The 23,308-nt window shown below is 30.7% G+C and overlaps 1 protein-coding gene across 3 annotated transcripts in view; it reads left to right on the top strand.

The window, feature by feature from the left end:
• Window positions 1-23,308, top strand: part of tay (tay bridge) — a 494,398-nt gene that overhangs the window by 371,376 nt on the left and 99,714 nt on the right. For all 3 annotated transcript variants that reach the window (XM_067276200.1, XM_067276199.1, XM_067276198.1), the window contains one exon: window positions 13,602-13,647. In XM_067276200.1, the coding sequence (XP_067132301.1) occupies window positions 13,602-13,647 (46 nt within the window). The remainder of the gene's footprint in view (window positions 1-13,601; window positions 13,648-23,308) is intronic.

The raw sequence follows: 23,308 nt of genomic DNA, 5'->3' as shown, positions 1-23,308 counted from the left end.
GCGGTGGGAGATTTATTGGAACAATCGCGTGTTAACAAGGCAGACCAAATCATTACGTTTAATTAACGTTATGCACGATAAGGTTGTAAACTGCCGTCTTTGGGTATCTAGTATCTCTCCGAACGGATTTACGGTCACAAATCCCTGATATAGCGCTCCGGGGACACCTGATGCACCCAGCTATCGTCTTAATGACGTCCCGTATTTCCCACCGGGGAAATTTGTCTTCATCTTCAACTGATATTCTCTTAACGGGCCAATTCCATTGAGTCTAACTGTTCTGAATCGCAACTCGACTCCATTGATTTGATTTACTCGCTTTTTTTATAGTAGCGTGCTTTCGGTTTAATCAAAATCACGCTAGATTTCTCTTAATGTTACTTACGAGATCTTTGTTTCCACCATTATTAAGAAGGTTTATTATCAATCATTTTCCTTTCTACTTAATTTCAGATCAACTGGATACGTAAATTAACCCGAGTTCTTTTTTTTATTAAGTCTATATACATATAGTCGGCTCGCTTTTTATTTCGTCGTCTTCGACCATTAATCGTTTCCAATGACATTGGTTCGCTTAACATTGTAAATGACGTACACGTTATATCCAGAATAAAAATGCATCGTCTTAACAATTACGGACTTATAAATCTCGACATTCTTTAATATTTCTTTTGTATTGCATTTTTATGGTCTCCTTTTCTAGAAGAGATCAATTCGTTTAACGTTTTCGTTTAGAATTTCGCATAAAACAGATGTTTATTTTCCGCGTTCAAAATAGAAAATATAAAATATTCTTTAAAGAATTTAACGATGATTAACAATCTTACCTAATTAATATTTATTTCTTTCTAACGATTATAGAATATTTTAAAATTTAATGCGATAGACTAGCTAGAGAAATCATTATCTTGAAATTATAATTAGATTATCGCTAGGATTTTAATCTCGGTCTACTGATCCTATAACTCATTTGGTTTTAATAAAGCCAGTTTTTATCGATCTGTTACAACTTATTGATATAATGCGTGTTAATTAAAGTCAAGTCTACTAATGGAAAAATTTCTGCTGTTGGAAAAGTAGAGCGTCAATGGCGTCAACTATTGTGATATAATTCGAGTCAGCTGTACTAATGCTATGACCTTATTCAATATCCGTATTTGATTTAAATATCCCGAGATCCTCTCAACAAAGGTATTCTTATATACAGATGCTATTTTTATTTTAATATGTCCTACGCCCGTACTCGATAATTCTAGAACTTCCTCGGGGTCTTCAAACTCTTGTCTCGTCCAATTCTTCGAAACGTCAATTTCGCCAAATCGTCTACGTTTGATGAATCAGATAATGGCAATACTTCATCCATGCGAAAAAATAATATAACTCATCTACCCTATATTCAGAAATCCTTATTACTATAAAAGTAACAAATTCATCCAACTAAAATATCCGTTTCCTGTTAAAATATGTCATTCGTTCAAATTTTACAGGCTATCTAACATCACGAAAAGCGTATTCCGTGTTCCACAAAAATCAAATCGATACATTGATATAAGGCAATAACTTCATTAATAATAATAAAATGCCAGTTGTATCTCCTTTCTCGTTCTTGCGTAATTTTGAAATAAGAAAATTTCGATGCTTATGCACGTTACTAGAGTTAAAATTATTCGAGATATTTAAATATAGTTTCGTGTAAAACGAAATTCGTACTGTAAATAATGTTATTTCTTGGAATGGCATTCGAATAACTAATCGCAAAACTCGAAATTCGGGAATATATCCATCGTATATTTAAAGAACTGCAGGAAAGCTAAAAATCCGGTTTTGCAGATTTTATGGACGGTTTGGACATTTTTAATGCGTTTTATTGGACTGGGCGCTTTCTTTCCAACGTCGGACGATTTATTATCTCGCACGACGTCACGACAAAATAATTATTTCGGATAATAAAATTTATCTCGAACAATGCTTAAAAATAATCATCATTTGATAACTTTATCAAGCCAGATTTTCATTTTTATTGTAGTTTGATGGAGAAAAATTTCTGTAGATACATTCAATTTGGTTCGTAAAATGAAATACGACCATCGTTTTGATGCGAAGGTTTCGACCTTGAAAAATATATTCGTTTATTATTGGACACGAAAACTAATGGAAAACTATCTATTATCTTTTATGGGCAATCAATGTACGGCGATAAATCAAAGCGCTATTTTCATAAGGACGAATTATACGCACGACGTGTATATTAATAAAATCGTGTAATTTGGGTAAGTAAATCATTATGCTTCCTCTTAAGTTCTGCAATTGTATTTGATGTAGGCAAACAATTTTTGTTTTCTTATCACTAGTGAATTTCAGCGAAACACTAATGGATATTTTTCGTTCTCTTGTCTTATTTCGTTCGAACTCTTTCCAAGTTCGGTCTTATTACTAAAAGCTCTCCAGTGGTTCAATTAAATAAGTCAAGTTATGAGCCAAAGGTATTGTTTGATTTATAATTATAAGTACTCGTAAATTTCATTATTTTTTTTCGCTGATTCTAATGTAAAAGTGTTTATTCTTTGCGTTTAACCTAATAATAATAATAAAAAGAGTAATCTTAACCAGTCTTAATCGCATAGCAATTTGTCCGGACAGATTTCTGTTCCCAGTCTGTTTCAACCGTCGCTCCAGTATTTTCGCTAATTTTTCTAGCGAAAGTACTGCTCTAAAGATTAATTTATTCCTGCTTCGTTCGTAAAAACTTTAATAGCTATGCATAATTTATGCATATATTTAATGCATATAAATCAAAATTTTAACGGAAAATTTAAAATATATTTACATACTTATGCTATAAAAAATTAAGAATTTATTTTTTATAGTTTAATTTAGTTTCATACAGTTTAATTTTTAATTCCCTTTTTTAAAAAACAAGTAACTGTAATCGTGAGCAGTGCATATTGTATAATTGATGCACGTAACATTAATGCATTATATAACATTCCTTTCAGCCATTCCTGTTTTATTAAAATAAAAAAATAAAAACAGAGCGAGGAGGGGTGAAACAACCGTCGTAAAGTAGATCTAATTTAAGTTTAAACGCTATAAAATTCGAATTTAAAAAGTAGAAAAGTATGCGTTACATTTTTAGCAGATTATATTATCGTTCAACTTAACCTTTTTATTTTAGCCGGTAAAATGTTCGGCCCGGCATCCCGCTTTCTCTTTCAGTCAGCCGTAGGGAATAGAGCGACACGTGACTAGCAAGAGTGATGCCTGGTAGGTCACGCGCCCTGCCCTAGTCACGGCAACCATCCATTCGTCAATCCGCACCCAGTCATTAGAGCGTGCGACGTCTGCGGGTATCCGACGCGATCAAATTATTTTGCTCCATTGTACACAGTAGCATTTACAGGACTTCTAGCGTGTCATTATCTCTTAGCTAATGACTAACGGACAGTGTGAGATATTCGTCATTACCGGATCAAACGTGGACCCCGTCTCGGAAGCTACAATTTTAGTCGAGGGGGGAGAGAAGCGGAACGGAATAAAGTGCGGATCGACCGTTAATTGTTCGTCCGAACGGTTATTCGAAATTTTCCACCGTGGAAATTGCGGGAAGCTTCTTGCCAATGGAGAACAATCGAAGAAGTTAACCGGCCGAGGCGGTCGAATGCCGGATCGTCCTCACTCCTGTTAATTACTCTTATCTGGTCGACGGGGCGTAACTAAGTGATTAGTAATGGGCACTTGTGTGCCACCGAGCGTGCGTTAACGCCTTCCGTTTACGTTTTTGTTTTCCGTTTGGCCTGCGTCGTAGTCCTCGACCTCTCTGACTTCCCTCTCGGTCGTTTTCGGCGCTTTCGGTCCGTAATGCGTCCGAGATTGGTTACGGAGCGAGTGAAGTGTGCGGTGGCGTCCGTCCTTCCCATTAGATTCCTAATTGTTTCGAGGTTGGGCGTTGCCTCGGTAATGATTCGTGAAGAAACCGGGGAGGTTTCCTTCCCCCCTTCCAAGGTCGCCCGGGCGCCCGTCTATAAGAAATGGCGATCTCGCGTGATGATAAGAGATGTTGTAAACGTCGGTGTAATTCGTTTAGAGAGGGAGGGTACCAATTCCCTCCACGACTGCCGTGGCAATTTATTACCGTTCCCCGGTACGGCAGCAACCCTGTCATTACTCTGCCGTAACGTGATACGACCGGTTTTTCTGGTTTTCCGTGCGTGCGTGCATATTTGTGTTGTTTCATTTCCTCTCCTGTCGAAAGTGATCGCTTACGTCCACCCGACGTCTGATTGTTGCTATGTTCCAAGATTAATAATTCCTAAATACTCTTTTCGTCCCTTCGTTTTTTATTGTCTAAAAATTTTTTCCCTTTAATGTTTCCTGTTTAATAGATTTTTCCTTCGGTAAATTGCATTTCTAATAATTTTCGAATTATCAATTTTAAAATGTCTGATTAAATAGATTTTATCTTCGTTTTTAAAAATACGCATAAAATTTTTTATTTCCTTTCGAAAAAGCTATAAAATTTTTATTGCTCCGCTTTTTTTTCTTTATTGAAAAATTACGTTTCTTTCATAAAAGATTGTTATTTATGTTATAAATTTGAATTACATCTGCCTAGAAGTTACGACTACATTTTAAAAAAGAAACAAAAATCTATTTAAATTTTGTCTGTCGCCTAAATTATGATACGTCGAATTTGCAGTAAAAATTTACATTAATTAAAGTTGCGAACGTCGTTGGGTGTAAGTTGTGTTCGCCGTGTTTAAATGCAGGATATAGGGCCTATATATATAGTACGTGTGTGTATATTATAGGCCTATTCTTCTTTAACTTTTCCCAATGTTTTGAACTTGCTATTCCTAGAGGAAATGCCTGCGTAGGCCTATATACCTAATATTTATCAGCTTTTTTTTCTGTTGGTGTAATGCTTTCTTTTATTTTTAATTACTCCGTCGACCCACTGTTAGTTGCCTTTATAAATGCAAAAAATACTTCTCGTATCAATCCTTTTTGCTCGTGTTTTTCCTAAAATTCGAAAGGTTACGTGGGTTTGAGGCACGCCGATGCCCTGACACCTAGCTCCGGGTAGAGATAACATCACGAACACCTTCGGGCCTCGGGTTCACACGCGAACCGCTGTACTACTAAACCCTCTATTTAGTCGGATGAGGCGATAAGAAAGAGACGAGACGACTTTCATCAATCACCATTATCACTGATTACTAAGTGGACAGTACAACTTCTTATCTCGATTATAAACACGAAGCAGGAAAACCGCTCCCACTCTATGTACTGTGTTTCATTTTTTTTTTCCTTTTTTTTGCCCTTCTTTTTCTGTGGTTCTAAGGCGTGGTATCACGCAGACTGCCACAGGCAGCATGAAAAAGCGTAGGTTATAAATGATATCTTTAGTTGAAACAATTACGATGATTCATTAACTTTCCAATTTCGACTTTATGTCAACACCTGTTAGAAATTGGTGGGGTAACAGGATAGTAATAATTGACGATAATTTTATAAGACAAAAATTTTTCTTGGCAAGTAACGAGTATGTCGATATCGCTTCGATTTGAAAATTTATTCCAGGATTTAAAATATTTCCTTTCGTTTTAATCGTAAATAACTAAAGTGTTCCGGAGTTTTGAAATACAGTAAATATATTTTTATCGTCGACGTGATGTACGTAACTTCGATAAAATTTGCAAGTTTATAAGTATTATAAAATGCAATCGATATGTCTTATGAGAATTTTATTAATATTTTACAAAAATATGAGAGGTTATAAAGTAAAATTTCAAGTTACTAAATATTATATAAGAATAAAATAAAGTATAATAATATACAGTCTACTTATAACTAAAGTATACAGTATAATAGTAATGCATCCGACGAATATTATATAAATTCTTATGTTTTAATTAATTTACTTTACCATTCGTTGATTTAAAATTTAAATATTAAAATAAAGACTGGTAAACTGTATTCATTGTCTTATATTATATTCTTGTGTTTATTTATGTTAATATTATGATAAAAATAATAATTAGAAATCTAAATAAAGAATAAAATTTACCGTATAAAAACGTTCGATATTCTTTTCGACATTAGGCACTTGTTCGGAAAATATTATACTGTAACTCATCAGTGTGTGCATATCTTGTTATGAATTAAATTGTTTAGACGTGCAAAACTTGTAAATAAAATATTTTGTTTTCTTTTCTACTTATTAGTAACCGACAATAACATCGAACTTGTTAATAAAAAGTTTAATTTAAACTTTTACAACGTAACAATATAGGTCAACAAAAAAAAGTTGTTAAATTCGAAACGGTGGTGGGCGCGATACTATATGTGATCCGAGTGACGGATTATTCGTTACTTCGATCATCATTTAGATCGAATTTTTGCCTTTCTCCTCTCCTTCACTTCGTTTCGAACGGAAGAAGGAATGGACTGAATATTTTCCTTCTCTCCTTTTATAATTTCGCTTTCGTTCTGTATAATATCAAACGGGATTATTCTATACGGTGTCTACGACACGAATTAAAACTGAGGTAATTTATTTTTTTAAATTGAATATTTTTTAAATAAAAATTTATCATATAAAAAAAAACTAGTTTTTAAAAAAAATAACTGATGAAATTTTATCCTGGAAATTAGGTTTTTTGTTTTTTTTTTAATTTTCGTACGTTCAAAAATTGAATTTTATTGTTAAATTATTATTAAAAGAAATGAAAAACAATCGCCGTGCTCGATTGGTGCGACAGGCCTTGTATGTGTACGAAAAGATCTGCTTTTGTATACATAAGGCCTAGGCCGTTTGTAAACGGACGAAATCTCACGCCATTTGTAAAATATTTGTTATTTGATATACGGTTTAGTTTGTTTATAAAAGACGTATGACGCAATAGTAGTATATTCTTTCGAAGCAACGTGTTGTTTTCTTTGGTGTTCGTTGATGGTGACCGTCTGGACTGATTCTGTAAACGAACTGTAACATTATCCTTCCTGGCATCTATCATATTGTTTGACATCCAGTTGTAAAATGGCAGACGGATAGAATTACATTTAATTACAACCTTAAGTAGTTAATACAGTAATTAAAAAAATATGTATAAAATTAAATACGCTGATCCACCGACGAGAAGACACTCGAAATTTGCTAGTTTCGAAGCCGTTAAAAACTATTGGTAAGTTATTCTTCCAAATTAAAGAACATTGCGGGATGACGTATATTACACGAAAGCACGATAATTTATTTAAATTCTTTGAAATGTAAATATTTTTAGCTTTGGTTGAGAGATTTGATAGCGATTACTCCGCGAAAAAAAGCGCAATATAAACATAAAAATATTGTACGCACAGATGTTTACGTATATAAACAGAACGAAATAAAAACATGAAAAAAATTTGACCTATAGGTTTATGGCCTTGATTTTTCCCCTACAAACTTTATATGATTGATTGCTTATTTCATTAAAATGGAAAATATTAGTTTGTCCTTGTGTAATGAAGATCGTGCGATCGATTTTTTTTACTTCTAAAACCTGGAGAATTAAAAATGCCGGAAAAAAGTTGCTACTGTTTGTTAAATATATTGACATTAATTGAAGATCAAAAGATTCTTTAGTTGCATACTTATCTTGAATTATGTAACCGTTTAATTGAAGAACTACCACGTTAACTGAATTTAAGTTGGTAGTCTATATTGTAAGCTGCACGCCATGAAAGAATAGGAAGTATCGTAAACATGTAACACAAATAAAATGGACAAATAGGGCGAACGGTTTATCCTATATAAATTATGAAAAAACTTTGCACTCCAGCATTTAAGAAAGTGGAAAAAATGTTTAAACAGTTGTTCGACTGTAATTCTAAAATTCGTCCGAAAACATTGACTTTTACTTCGTTTAACTACTGTTTGCAGTTTATAAAATGAAGAAAAGTCGATATAAAATGAATAGAAGTAATTATTTTCACCGAATTTTTTTTCTATTAATTAGTAAAAATAAAATATTTTACATTTGCGACGACTTCGTTAGAATATATCTGAGATTACTAAAAACGAAAATATCTACGATATTTATATTTTAAGAAAGATATTAACTATAGAAGAAACGAAACCTGTGACGGATTATATAAATATTTGAAACAGAAGAAACGGGAGTTATAAATTGCGTCCTAAAATAGACGTTCAGACTATTGTACGAGTACCTGTATTAGATATATAGACCTTGGACGAGGTGATTTACATTCAGTTGTAGCAGTATTTACCGAAACAACACAGGATGGATTTTATCGTCTCTAGTTTTTTCGGCATTTAAGCATATCGTAAAAATATTCTGGATAAATATAATAGGAGATCCGAATTCTGTCCATGTTCTATTAATATTTTTTGATAAAGGATGGCTACGAGACAACAGATGCGTTCTTTAGTACTTTATTCCCTGTACGACCTCGTCTAGATACAGAAACTGTATAAAATTCAAAATCTATATTTAAACTTTGTTTAAAAAGGCAGTCGTCGTCCAGTTTTTGACTATAATGACAAATTTTATATCAATTCAGTATGCTCTGTTTGCAACTATAGCCTATATACTTTCAAACTACGAATATACTGTAATTACTTTCCTGACTCTATTGTATATAACATAGGAAAAGTATGGCGATAGGTCAAAGAATAACCTCCCCAAGATTTTTACATTTTTGGACTCGGGACTTTGAAACGTCGAGAAATGCCAAAAAAATCGGGTTTTTTTCCTGTATGGATGTTAGTGTGTTTGACACGATTTTGTCCACTCTTAGCTTAATAACTGTGCTTTTTGTTGACTTAAAACCTCTAAAATTTTGCAGGGGGATTGATGCTATTAAATTTTGGTAATTAAAAGTTGAGGGAGTGCGGAGATAAAAGGGGTCGTGTGTATCCCCAGTTGAATCGGACTTAATGACGATTTTACTCGTTATTGCATTTTTTTTCTTTTTTTTAAATATAAAACCATTTCTACCCTCAACAATTAAGCTTTTTGCCATTTTATAATAATTAAAAATATTTTAAAAAATTTAATAATAAACTATAACAAATGGCGCCCTAAAATTTTAAATAATACCGGGAAAGTTAAGCAACTCGTTGCTGGAATTTTTTTCCTAGTTTTTAAAACAGCTTGACAGTAATATTACATTGAGTTATCGATAAAGATTTGGTTTTCTCTCACAAATTAACAAAATCTTGTAAGGACTGTAACTGTATACGCTTAATTAAAATACCGAAAAAAAAAAAAAAATAGAAAAGATCGAAACTTGCAAAAACTTGTGTATTTATATTGCTAAAAAAACTGGTTTTTTTCAAATTAAAAGATTAACCTAATGTCAATAAATTTTATTCATTATCGTAATTAGACATTCGAAACGAATGTGTTAAAGTAGTTTAATGGGATAATAGAAGAAAAAGTAAATAAAAACATATCGAATTGCATAATTCTATCAAAAATCTAAGATTAATTTTAAAAATTGTCGGTAATACGAGATATGACTCCGCCACTCATTAGGATATTTCATTTGAAATAAATAAATAAAAAATACTGTGTATACAATCGAATATTATCCACAACTTTTAAAATTAATTATGTGTATATATAACATAATTGAAATAATTTTCTACAAAATTGATATTTAATACATAAACGTTTGTTTCGTCGTCGTAAAATTTTAACTAGAAACGTGTTTCGAGTCGAATAGTTAAATATATTCTACTCGAATAAATAAATATTAAATTTTTACTATTTACGGTAAATATTTGGTCTTTGTATTAATATTTTGTGACAAATTTACTTCCAGACAAAATAAATATTCGATCGCGCGATAAGAAATCGGGTTTTTTTATTTACTTATTTATATTTATTAATCACATATTTTTTTTTTTTTTTTTGCATGGAGTCTAGAATTTCGAGCGATCTTATCGGTCGAAATTGTCCGAATGTCTTAAAAATATTAAGAATTTTGTCGTAAACAAGGAGGAATTTTCGATTTTATAATTACCTTTCGGAGAGTGCTTTTATTTAATAAATTATTTGGTTTATTTCATCTAATTTATGCGTATATTTCTATACATTTTAATCCGTTCTTACGAGACGAAGCCATTAAATCTGTGAAGGCAGCCGGAATCCTCGACCATAGAATTTCTTTTTTGACGCTCTTGCCGCTTTGGCAATTGCTTTATCGAATTAAACGATTTTTTAAGAGGAAGATGGGGGAAAAAGAAGGAAATTTTGTAAAATGGTCGGTCGGCCATCTTTGTTGCCGTCGGCGGTAGTTTAGAAAATTGCTGGATGCATCCAGCTTCGAGCAACGTCCGAACGTTAGCGAGTAGCCATCCAGGCGGACGATTACGGTCGGTGGCATCTCCGCCATCTCCCTGGGCGATTTTTTTTTCACACTTCATGCGTTTAGCCGGCAGAGGCACGGATTTGCTTTGCAGTTCCAATAATAGATCGTTCCCGAGAGTGTTGTTCAAAACCTCGCGGCACTCGGCAATCTGCATTAACACTTAGCAAATAATGCCTGACGGAATAGAGGCACGACGTCGGGACGCATGCGCCGCCAGGAATTAATAAGAGTCCCGCCGGAAACGACTCCCCCGACGTCGGTACGTCGTCGTCGGTTAGGACCGGACGACCTCTAACCTCCGATGACGTCAGCCACGCCGTAGGAAAAGGTGGTCCATACGTCTTCATTACCGCCGGATCACATTAGAGGGGGAAACGATTTCGCTAACGAGTCCCCGGCGACCGAACGTATGGGATTACCAGACGTCTCGCTTGTCACTCGCTCTATCCCCTGTGGGATCGTCGCTTGTCACCTCCCGACTGTCGCACTCACTCGGTCACGTTCGTTGCCTTGACGACCGCTCCGCTTTCTCCTCCCGTCTTTCGGCATTACGTTGGAAAGCCGAATTGCGTTCGGCTGCATAAATCGCGGTTATTAAAGGCATTCGGTTCGAAGAACGAGACGTTTCGCTTTCTTAATGGATATATTACGCGATTAATTCCTTTCGACGCCACGTTCCACCCAAATGTACCGTACGTTGTCCGAGTGGTGACGAAAAATTTCGCTTCAGTGCCGGGTCCGAGAGAAAATGCATTTAAAAAGTAGTCGACGAATATGATTTTGTGTAGAGTTTTATTAATGGAAGAAATATTTTCGCAAATTCCCGTTTTACCAACAATTTCCGTAGCTATCTCTCTCTGTTGCCAAGTAATTAATAATCGAGATGTTTTTCTGCCTTGGTATTCCTATGTCGGTCGCTTTTTAACGTCGTTTAGACTGAACAAGTGAGTATGTTGTTTTTTTTTGCGAATTTGTATTTACTTATTTTTAGTCTTCTCCGGAAAACTAAACGGCGAATTACATTCTCCCGATTAGGATAGATGTAGATTGTACAGGTGGGGACAAAGCCAAAAGTACTTCAACTTAAAAGAACAGTGCGCGCTAGGTTGGTATACCGGGGCGTATTTTCTCCAGAGAGACACGCTTCTTTAGTTTCGTCCATCAGAAAATTAAACATATTTCATATAAATCGAACGCGTGGAAGATTTTTCTGCAGCTTAATTCAATAATGGGCTCTGTCTACTCAGTCCGAAACCCTGTGTGTGAATAATAATAATTTTCCATCGAATGATAAATCTGCGACCGCTCCGATCGAAATAAAACTTTATGGGAATTTTTATTATTCGGTACGAAAATATTTTTCTTGACAGAGGATATGTATAACAATAAATAAATAAATTAAATGATCGTAAAATATTACCCGGCGGAGATATCCAATGTTCGAATTGGTTAGGAATGTTTCCAATGCGATAAGGATTTTCAGACACGATTTTATAGCCGTCGTGAGGTGACGTAAGTAAAGTAGTCAGTTTGAGACGAGTGCCGAAAATATCTCTGTCACACTGTCGTCTTTATTAGTGAGTAAACATAATATTTATCTATGTCGTTCTCGGTTGACTGTCTCGACTCTAAACTTATTTTTCTTCTTACTTTATGTAAGCGGTAAGAAAGTACTAGGACGTTTTTACGAATAGCGATAATAATCGAATTACTAGTAAATTTAGTAAAGGAAGCGAGTAAAAGTTTTATAATATACATATTCACAGATTTGATTACCATTATGTAATACAATCGTAATCTTTGCTTATAATTTATCAAAGTGATAAATTGTGCTGACGTCACGTTTAAGTTATATAAGTCTGTACCGAAATCGCTCGTTCATTCATAAAATCGCATTTATCATCCGCGTATAAGAAGTTAATTATAGAACGTGCCCTTTGTCTTGTAATGTAATCTAGATTATATTTTTCTAGAATATTTTTATTTCTTCATTTAACCGAGTGCGTGATTATTAATATACTGTAGAAATTGTTTTCGTAAGGCAGTGTTTTTACTATTGGAAATCTTGGTTTGTCTAGAAAGAACTAAGCTTATTACTACAATAAAGCATTTGGAGGAAGTAAATTAGTAAAAACGTCAGTTTTTATTTGGTGTTTATTATTAACAATAAATTTTCTACTTAAATAATTTGAAAACTCTCTCGTATATTATTTTCTTTAAAGTAAATTTTGTTGCATTCTTATATGAATGGTTTATATTCAATAGATACTGTTAACTATTAAAGTATTTAATTACTATAGTAATGCAGTAATAAATACATTACTGTAATATTAAATACAATAAATTTATTATTCTCTTCTCTAACTGTAATTAAATATACGAAATAAATCGTTCTTTTGTAACTATATATATAATAAAATGAAATGATAACGAAATATTTCGTATGTTGTAACAGATGAGGTTATAAACTATTCCATTTCAGAAACTTGACTTCGGTAGGCGTATTTTTGATTACTTTTGACACGGAATATAACCATGACTGAGATATTTCTTCCGTCTTAATTATGTTGTAATACTTTCGTTTAAAAAAGGCCATATTGTTAATAATTAGCTTTACATATAAATTTATAAATGAGATTTAAAAATAAAAAAAAAATAAAAAGACAGATTCTCGGTTTTATGACTTGGTAGATTTTTGGAAAATCGTCGTAAAGCGATCCGTCACCTTTCCTTTAAATAATGTGATAAATTAAGTTCTTCAAAATTTTAAGTTTTAATTGTGTAATACAATAAAGAAATAACAAAGAGAAAAATGCATTTCATATATGGTCATAATTAAAAATTCCAGTAGTGAAAGCTGGAGTTGCAAAACGTGAGGTCGTAAAGAGGAGAATGATCTGTTTCAATAATATATATATATATATATATATATATATATTCCATCTATCTCGAATATAAAAAATAAGTATTATTATTCTCTTGTAAAACAAATCCTGTTGTCTGTATTTTAAAAAAATTGGAAACAATTGCAGTAATTATTAAATTAGGATACATCTTAATTTAAATTTATGTATGAAGATTTGTAAAGAAATAAATCACACGCCGACTTAATTACGTAATAATATAATTAAAGTTTAATTACTTACATTATTTTTTAGAAATGAAAGTAAATTTTGATATAACTCTATTTTAAAAAAAAATTCAAATTGTTATTTTCCTTTCAGGGTACTGACGCAGAGTTGGATGTGTTCGAAACTACAGCGCATAAAAGTAAGAAATCTCTCCTTTTCAATATTAAATTATTATTACTTAAATATATTTACTCATAACCGAAATGACAAATTTTAAGAGGAAAACACGCATTGATATATTTTCCTCCCCTCTATCAATTAAAACTGAGTCGAAAATTTGTTATCTGGGGATGCCAAAATGAGATATTCAACGGACAATTTCTTGACGAATATATTGTCGAATTTGTGCGCGTACCAAATGAAAAATAGCATTTGGCCTCGACTAATCTTTAACAACCGAATCGAATTTCAATTAGAAGTATTATCACGTTCGAAATTTCGTCGCTGTCTAAAAGTCGTCGATAGAATTTTTAATATTTAATAGCTGTTAAGAGTAGTAATTTGTAATTTTAAAAACAACTCTTTTTCTGACGTTAATAAGTGGATAGCACTTATAATTTATTATCATTTCATTTTTTTATGCGTCTGTCTATTCATTTCATACCTACTTAATTATAATATATTCCTGTTACGTCCGAGTAGTAATAGCTAATTCTAACACGTATCGAGTTTCCTTTATGTAAAAAGAAAATGTATATAAACTATAATATATATGTAATACTTTTTCTACAGTTTGTTAATAAGTGTACTTTCGTATAATTTTTTACGTAAGTGTATACAAGCCGAATGTATACTTTATTCGCGTATTTTTCTATTATTATTATGCCAAGGGGATATCGAAAGAAAAATTGCTTTATTTATCTCAAATTAGTTTTTTAAATGAAATTTTTACTGGAAAAATAAACAAATAAATAGCAAGTTTTTAAAATTTGCAAGTTACAATTAATTAAAAATTTTAAATATTTGTTTATATATATAACGAATGTTATTAATAAATGTTTTAAAAGAAAAAAAAATGTTTGAAGAGATGAAAAAATAATCATAATATTTACTTTTTATGAATCAGTTTTTTTAAACATAACCTCTAAAGTAAAAATGATAAAGTAAGATAAATTTCTCTATTTATCTGTATTTTTTTTTTTTTAATATTTGACAAAAATTCTGCGATATTAAGAAAAATTAGTAAAAGCATTAAGATCAAAACAACTTTTTATTACGGTAAATTAATGGGGGAGAAATTTTTAAAGTAACGCCATTTCTGTTGGTTTGAAAAATCAGAAACGAACGTTTGTTGTGGGGATGGCCGTCGCTCCTGCAATTATTGGAAAGGGCGGATAAAATTTCTCTCCCGCAGATTTCTTGCTATCGTCAACGATAAGTCCACTCGAAGTGCCGACGTGCTAATAAAGAGAAGAGCAAGTTGTTTGTCCTTCATTTAAACATCGAGATAAGGAACTGCGGGTCAAGTGGCTGTGAACAACGACTCGATGAACTTACCAGCGATAAGACGCCTCGTTCTCTACGTAGTTATGACAGATGTATACTTTTATTTATATTTCCTTCCAGAAGAAAAAAGTCCTATATAAATCTTCGGCTTTTTAAGGCCGTTATGGGGGAGGGGAGTGTATTCATTCCATTCCTTAATTAACGTCCGTAATTTTTGGTATTATTTAGATACACAAAATGAATTTTAAATTAAGCAAAGCCTAAATTTTTTTGGCGATTTATACATGTGTATATAATTTTAGTTTATATTGTTGCTAACGTAGGAAACGTTGCGGGTGCGATATTGGCCATTCATCCGCTTATTCTCTGGCTTTTCGTATTTATCGGCCTTACGTATTAAGGTCAGAGTCGACAATTATAACGAGTCTACGAGCTGTCAGTATAAATAGTGCCAGACCACTCGCTTTTAACACCAACACTTCAAGTTTTATGAGCTTAGTGTCAGGTTACGTCGACGAGCCGAACGGGAACGTCGCCAGCTGGCTTGACACCCAACCTGCCATCTGCCGGGGTTAATTCTAATTATGTCACGAGTCGGGATCATGCGAGATGATTTATGATTTATAACTATGACAAAAGCTATTCGATATAATATTTTTTGTCGTATTTCCCATCGAATAAAAGATATAATTAGTAATTTTTTAACGTATGCCTTTGACGGGTCGACTCCATCAATCAATTTAATTAGACTTACGTGCCAAAAATACGGGAAGTGTCCTATCGGTTTCGTCAAACACTCGATGCGTTTTTCGTTAATAAAAATGTGTTACTATTACGTTTAATGGTTCCGACAATTTATAAAAACGAAGCTCTTTTGTTCCGTTTGTCTTTCGGAAATTTCTTTTTTATTTATTTATTTCTTTTTTTTAATTTTAATTACGTCGTCGTTCTACCAGCGGGAAAACCGCACGAAACTCGAAAACGCAATTTTAATTTTCGTATACAAGTCGTAACCATGTTTAACGGTCTTATGTTTTTATTTTATTCCTCGAAAAAACTGTTATTCGTGACCTATCGACTCGATCCACGCTTTTGCGTTTTTGAAACGATGATTCTGACTCGGAAGAAAAAAAAGGAATAAAAGAAAAAAAAACTAGTCTTTCCTGTTTTCGACCTTCTAGAAATAACCCCGGAAAAAAAAGTAAAAGAAGAAAAAATGCGATCGGAGCGAAAATGGAAAAAAAAGGCAAAATGCTGGCTCTATCAAATTCATGGCGGCTTCTCTTCGGTAAGCAAGTAAGAAGGGAATCCGATCGATAACAGAACATGCACCACACTCCTCCCTCCTGCTCTTATCGATCGGGGACAGTCCCTGCGGCCTGTCCACCGGCGACAACAAGTCAAGTGTATAAGTTGTTATTCCCCTTCTTTCCCCTCCGCTGGTTGAATTGAGAAGCAGTCGGGACTTGTCTTGTGTGTGAAAGAGAAGTTATACACCGTCGTTATACCTCTAAATAGAAAGTAGTCGGTAAAAGCATTGAAACTTATAGAATGTCATCCAAATCTCTTCTTTTTTTTTAATATTATTGCTGATATTAAACTGCTGGTGGAATAGCATTCTTGATGAAGAACATAACCTAATGTTCATTTGATGTTTCTTCTAATGTTTAGTATAATAATAATAATAATAAACATTTGAGATTTTTACCTCAATTTTTTTTTTATAGTCTATACAGCTACAATAAAATATTATTTAAAATTGTCAAAATTAATTTAATGGAACTATCTACTGATATATTTTTTTAATCCTTATGTATATGTAGTCTTATAATACCTTTATATGGCTGCACTAAATATTCTGATATATACTACTATTCTTTTGTCACCAAATAAATATGCTTTTGCTAAAATTAAGAGTTTGTAGAGAATATTCAAGTGTCATTTCTTTATTTCTTTGAGAATTTTTGGAAAACCTGTAAAATCAATATGCATTTTTACACTTGGAAATTCAGAAACATTATAACAATTCTGGTTTTATAATTTTATGAATAATGACTGAATATTTAAAGCACCAATTAAGTTGAAAATGTATAAGTAAAAAATTAAATTTAGACCGTCTGCATAAATTATTCAAAAGATTTTGATACCAATTAAATAAAAAACTAAACTATTCTGCTTAACTACTAATAAACCTTTTGTAGATGTAATATTAATATTTCAAATAAATGATTATCAATTTACTGTTTCAAAACATCTGTAAAATATGCAATATCTTGTTTGTATCAAAAATTTAAGCTTAAATTTAAATTTTCGTTAAATGAGAGATTTTTAGTTTCTGCTTTGGACATCCAATGAAATCTATCATGCTTTATAATTTGTCAAATCTTTTTTAACATTTTCTGCTAATTTATTCGCATAAAAATCTTTTAAAAATAAAGAATCAATGAAGTTTCAGTTATTATATTTATTTTTCTGTAATTAAATTGTATTAAAAAATGGGTAAATAAACTTATTAATAAGAAGTTGATATATGATATGAAGCAGATAATTTTGAAACATTAATAAAGTAAATAATATACTAATTTGATAAAGTAATATTAAAAAATTTTCAGATTTTAAAAGATGCATTTAATTAATTTCTCTCATTTACTTTACTTTACTATCGAAGTTAATCTTTACTATTAGAATTGCCCATAAATATTTTTCAATACATTTATTCTTATCACTTTGTTGCGTATAGTTATAATTCAAGACAATGACATTTTTTTTTATTGGGGACAATAGTTATAGATATAATTTATTAAATATTTGAAATGTTAAAATAAATGAATAAATTATATAATTTTATGTAATAGTTAAAGGACAAAAAGAAATTGAAAATACATTTTATGACTTGAACCATATGCTACTTTTACATTTCATTCCTTAACATGTTTATCAATACTTTTAGTGTTTAATATACTTTACATTTTCTCTCTGTTTCTAATAAAATTCAATTGTAAAATTTTATAAAAATTGTTATTTATTTATTGAAAAATGACTTAATTTGCTAATGTACAAATATCAGAGGAATCCTCTGATATTTGTACATTAAAATTTCTACGTGTAAAAATTTTAAATCGAAAATCATTTTTAGATATAATTGGCTCAATATTTTGTATCAAATCAAAAACATTAGAATGGGCATTTATAATGATTATATGGTCTTGTATTTTTAGAATAGGAAGATGAGCTCAAAAATTAGTTACAAATTTGGTAACTAATTATTTATTTCTTAATTTATATAACATTTTGAATTTCCTAGTAGATAAATTATTTATTAATAGAGAAAAGGTATGAAACTATCAAAAAATAATGTTGAAGTTGAAAAGAATCTCTGCTCACTTGTTTAATTCACAAATCTCTTAGAAGGATATTAACGATCGTGTTACCTTCCTAGTTTTGATTTAATATTGTTACTAAATCTTCTGTTTAAATCTCGTAAGCTAGTCTCAGGTTATTGCTTAATTAGAGTAAAGCTTCTACACTTTAAGTAGAATGTAGATAATTTCTGTTTCTGTACTGAAATTTGAAACAGTTATACTTGCAAATAATTAATGTTGACACATGAACTCTCCATTAGTATCAGTTTGTGTTTCAGAAGCTCTGCACTTAGTAAACAAGCAATAATTATCTAATTATACTTAAGAAATTAAATGAAATAACCAAAGAAGTTGTAAAATATGATATTTTTAATATCCAAAAGGTATTCAACAATTTTTCTTTTGAAAATGTTACTGTTGTGAAGGAAATATGTTATTTAAATTGGGAAAGCTAATAACTCAACTGATTTATTTATCAAACATTTTAATATTTAAATTATATTCATAAACATCCACTTTTTTTAATAGTAAATACATTATCAGTAAATATAATTATTGAAGTTATAAATTGAGAATTTTATAGTACATATCTACTTAAAACTGGAAGCATATCTAGAATGGTTTGCTTTTAGTAATCATTTGAAACTAAATTAAACATTTGAAATTAAAATTATTTATAGAAGAAATTAGATAGTCGACAAAATTAGCAAATACAGATATTCTGAAGACAGAATATTTTTACAGTAAATATGACAGATATTACTTTTGAATCTTGTAAAAAATTTTTCTGCCACTTCATTGAAAATATAATTTTCTTAATCTCATAGTAATAGCTAAGATATTTGCAAATTATTATTATGTCAATTATTTGGTTGTTAAACATAACATTATATTATTGTTAACATTCTACAAAATATCTGGTTACTGGTGCTGAATATCATTTTGTCAATATTGACAGACTTAATCTTTTTCACTATTTATTTGTAGTTGAAAATTGCCATTTTTACCATTTTATTTACAGTAATTTTGTTTTAGTTTTTAGTAAAATAGAGTGAAAACTATAAAGGTGTTTTTATTATTATTTTTTTCATGCTGAGGAGTAATATGCACCTAAAGATGATATTATAAATTTGACAAAAATGTTTACATAAAAATGAAGGACAGCACCATTTTTATTGCTTACATTATATAATATAAACAAGATTGTCGTGTATTAACTCTTACGTAATATTTATAATAATCAATGTTCTTATTAAATTTTTTCAAAATCTCTAAAAATGAAATTAATTAAAATAAATCTTGCATGCAACACAACTAACACTAAAATAGTCTGTATCATTTTTCTTATTAGAACTGATATAAAATGTATACATAAAATAAGTCAAAACATAACAATTTCTGTATCAAATTCAGTAATGATAAGTGCTTTATCAAAAGAATTATTTTTTTAACAAACTGTTTATGTTGAATGTGGAAGTTTACAATTTTTAAAAAATAATCTAGTGGGTCAAAAGTTTGTATAACATAGATGCTTGGTCTGGTTTATACAATCTTGCATTCACAACTTCAGAACCCAAGACAGTCTGAATAAAAATACTTTACAACTTTTGTTGTTAGAAATCTAATAAAAATCCAACTTATTTGTCCATTAGATAATTTATTTTTTTATTTTTCTTCATCTTTTTTTTAGTTTATGCTTAAAAACTGTAACTTGCATATTGAAAAATAGTAGTGTTTATAGTGTTTGCGGCACCTCATTGATACTGAAGCAATCAGTTTTTTTACTTTAAAATAACAATAAATATATAGTAATGCATATCACATGACTTCAATGGCAGATGGTAAAAAGCAGAAAAATTTTAAACTAATATTGGAAACATTTCAAAAAGTATAGAGCACACACCAAAGATAATTACACATCAAAATTAGTTATATTGAATTCATAATTTCTAGTGAAAATAAGAAATGTAATCAGGGTTGTGGAGAGGGAGCTATATATTTTTCCCTGGGCCTAGAGAAAACAGGAGTTCCTATCCATATAAATTAAGGTTTTGACTAACAAAAACTAAAATCTTTAAAAGTACTTTTTATTAATAAAGAAACAATCTGTAACATTCTATTTTATTTGAATAAAATAAATACATAGAGAGTTTCATTTATTCAAAACAATAATGGCAAAGGGGCTCACTCTACTCCTGGATCCCAAACAAGCTCTCAATAACCCTGAACTTAGTGATTCTATACTTTTTCTATTCTTCCTTTTGGAACAACATCAAGTATAAATCATACTGTAATTTGTGTAATTTGTATTAAGTATATCAATTAAAAATTACCAATTACCCATTTCCCATATTCCATTTAACAATTTTTGAAAAGCTAATGAAAGAAGAATGGTGTAAAACATTAGGTAACCAAAGTAATTGAGTAACATTCCTTGAAAAACAATGGGACACATGTTTTAGAACCCCAGAATCTGCCTTGAGCAGCACCCATATTCTCAAAATCCTAGATACACTAGATGCATTACTATTCAACTTTTTTTTTAAAGTTGTTTTTTATTCACATTTCTAGTGCATTTTAACTCAGTACTAATTTTCACTTTTGGTTGGCAAACAAGAATCATAAATCTTAAAATATAATTTATATAAATTTTGTAAAAATACAGAAATATGAATCAATATTACCGAGTGAGTTAAAAGTCACTTAACACCCTGATAAAATCAAACTGAATTAGGTTGGGAAAAGTTTGACATGATAGAAACATATTATGTCTAGAAGCAATCTTCTTTGTGTATCAGACAGCTGCCATCTTGAATTCATCACAAAATTTATAAATGGGAATGAGATCATGAGATACATGAAATGAGGAAATGAGGCTAGAATTTCAAGAGAAATGCAACAATTCACTTGTTTTCTGCCTAACTTAATCTGTTATGATGAAATGAATCTAATCAATTTCTCCTTTTATAGGCATGTTAAAATAACATTAGGATGCCTCTAATGAGTGAGGAACGAATTCAGATTACCCTGATTTCTGGGGAAAGAAATTCACATGGCACGTAAATCACGACTTATCTTTGACTGGTCAGTCTCCCAAAACTTTTACAGCAATTGTGCAAATGCCGCATGTGACACAAGGGTCTATAGGGATGATATTGATTAAAATTATTTGCAAAATCATATGAGCATCTCTCCTCAACCAACAGGTTGATCTGGATTTGTTCTTTTCTCATAGGTGAATGCTAATGCTATTTTTTTACACCTAGAAAAGGAGACATTGGTTAGGTTAATTTCTTCATAATTCTAGCCTCACTTTATGTATTGTATAACCCCATTCTGATGATGAATCCCATTTTGAGACGAATTAAAATAGTGGCCAACTGATTGACACCCACAAAGTTGGTTGCTTATGAGCATAACATGTTTCTATTATGCCAAAATTTCTTGTCCAACTCAGTTTGATTTTATAAAGGTGTTAAAGTGACATTTAACTCACCCTGTATATTAGTTTTGATCAAATTTCACCAAAGTAAAAATCTGAGAGAGGGTTTTCAATTTAATGGCAATGTTAAATTCTGTTTCCATGGAACATCAACATGAAAAATATCAAAACAACAAGGAAAAATACATTTTGCAAGTTTACAAGAAGTTTATGAATTATTCAGATAGTTAAAAAATATATATATATTGATAATTTTTGTTAAAACACCAGATGCAGGTAAAGAACATACTGATTCCACATATAGGCTTACTAAATCTATTTGAATTGATACTAATAAATATTAGTGAGTACTACTTCACATATTGCAAATTATTTGTATTAAAACACCAGATGCAGGTAAAGAACATACTGATTCCACATATAGGCTTACTAAATCTATTTGAATTGATACTAATAAATATTAGTGAGCACTACTTCACATATTGCAAATTATTTGTATTATGGGAATGAATTAAACAGTACTATAGAAGTATTTCTAGACTAAATGATGATTATCCCATTATTTTATGTTTGGATGATGTGTTTAAATAACCAAAAATGATTAGTGGATGGGTCTACAAGTAAAATCATAAATCAAGTTGCTGCTGTCATATTTATAAAATGATAAAGTTAGCAGCTGTTGCCCTAATAATTCTTCTTACTAAAATAAATAAATGAACTTATTAAAAAATTCAAACTGTATAGATGACATCCTTGAATTATGATAATCCCCTGTTTTGTAGTTTTAATATTTTTTATTTTATAATAACAAATACAGTTGTAAATCATTACAAAACACTGTTCATTAATAAATATTAAAGTTTCTTAAATAAAATATGTACCAACAACAATTTTCTTAATAATGAAATTGATATAAATTTTTTAAACAGATTAAATTTACTTATCAGTTTTTGCAGATTGATTATTTATAATAAATTATTTAAATTAAACCCTTAACTTTAAAATATTGAGTAATATATACAGATAAAATACATTACTTCAAGTGATTAAGATAAATTTTGTCAGTGTATAGTTATTTCTATATTTTATCTTTGATTAATTGAGAAATTTCTTACATACTCTCACACTTACACACTCACATACACATGTAATTATTATGAACTTTTTAAAATTCTAGTAGGAAAAAAATGTGTTAAATTTTTTAGATTTATCAGAAGTGATATTAAATAGCTTTTCATAATAACTTTAAAATAAACAAAATATCACATTATTAAAACAAACTAGAATGTGGACATCTGTACAAACACTTACTTTTTATAATGGCAAATGTATACATGTGCGTGATAAGAGAATAAATCATATTCAAAAATTAATTATTTTGCCAAATGGCAAAAACAGCTTGCAGTTAGTTACCTGCAGTAAATTTGCATACTGTCTAGTCAATTTGTAAATTTCTACTGTTCTTACTTATTAGTATACACCTGTAATGACTAAGCAGTTAGAATTTCTGCAAAATGTTTAAATAATAACTGTTGTTATATGCATTGTGT

Source organism: Centruroides vittatus, unplaced genomic scaffold (assembly GCF_030686945.1).
Source record: "Centruroides vittatus isolate TY-2023 unplaced genomic scaffold, ASM3068694v2 contig_680, whole genome shotgun sequence".
NCBI lineage: Eukaryota > Metazoa > Arthropoda > Arachnida > Scorpiones > Buthidae > Centruroides > Centruroides vittatus.
This window is presented reverse-complemented; position numbering and strand designations above follow the sequence as displayed.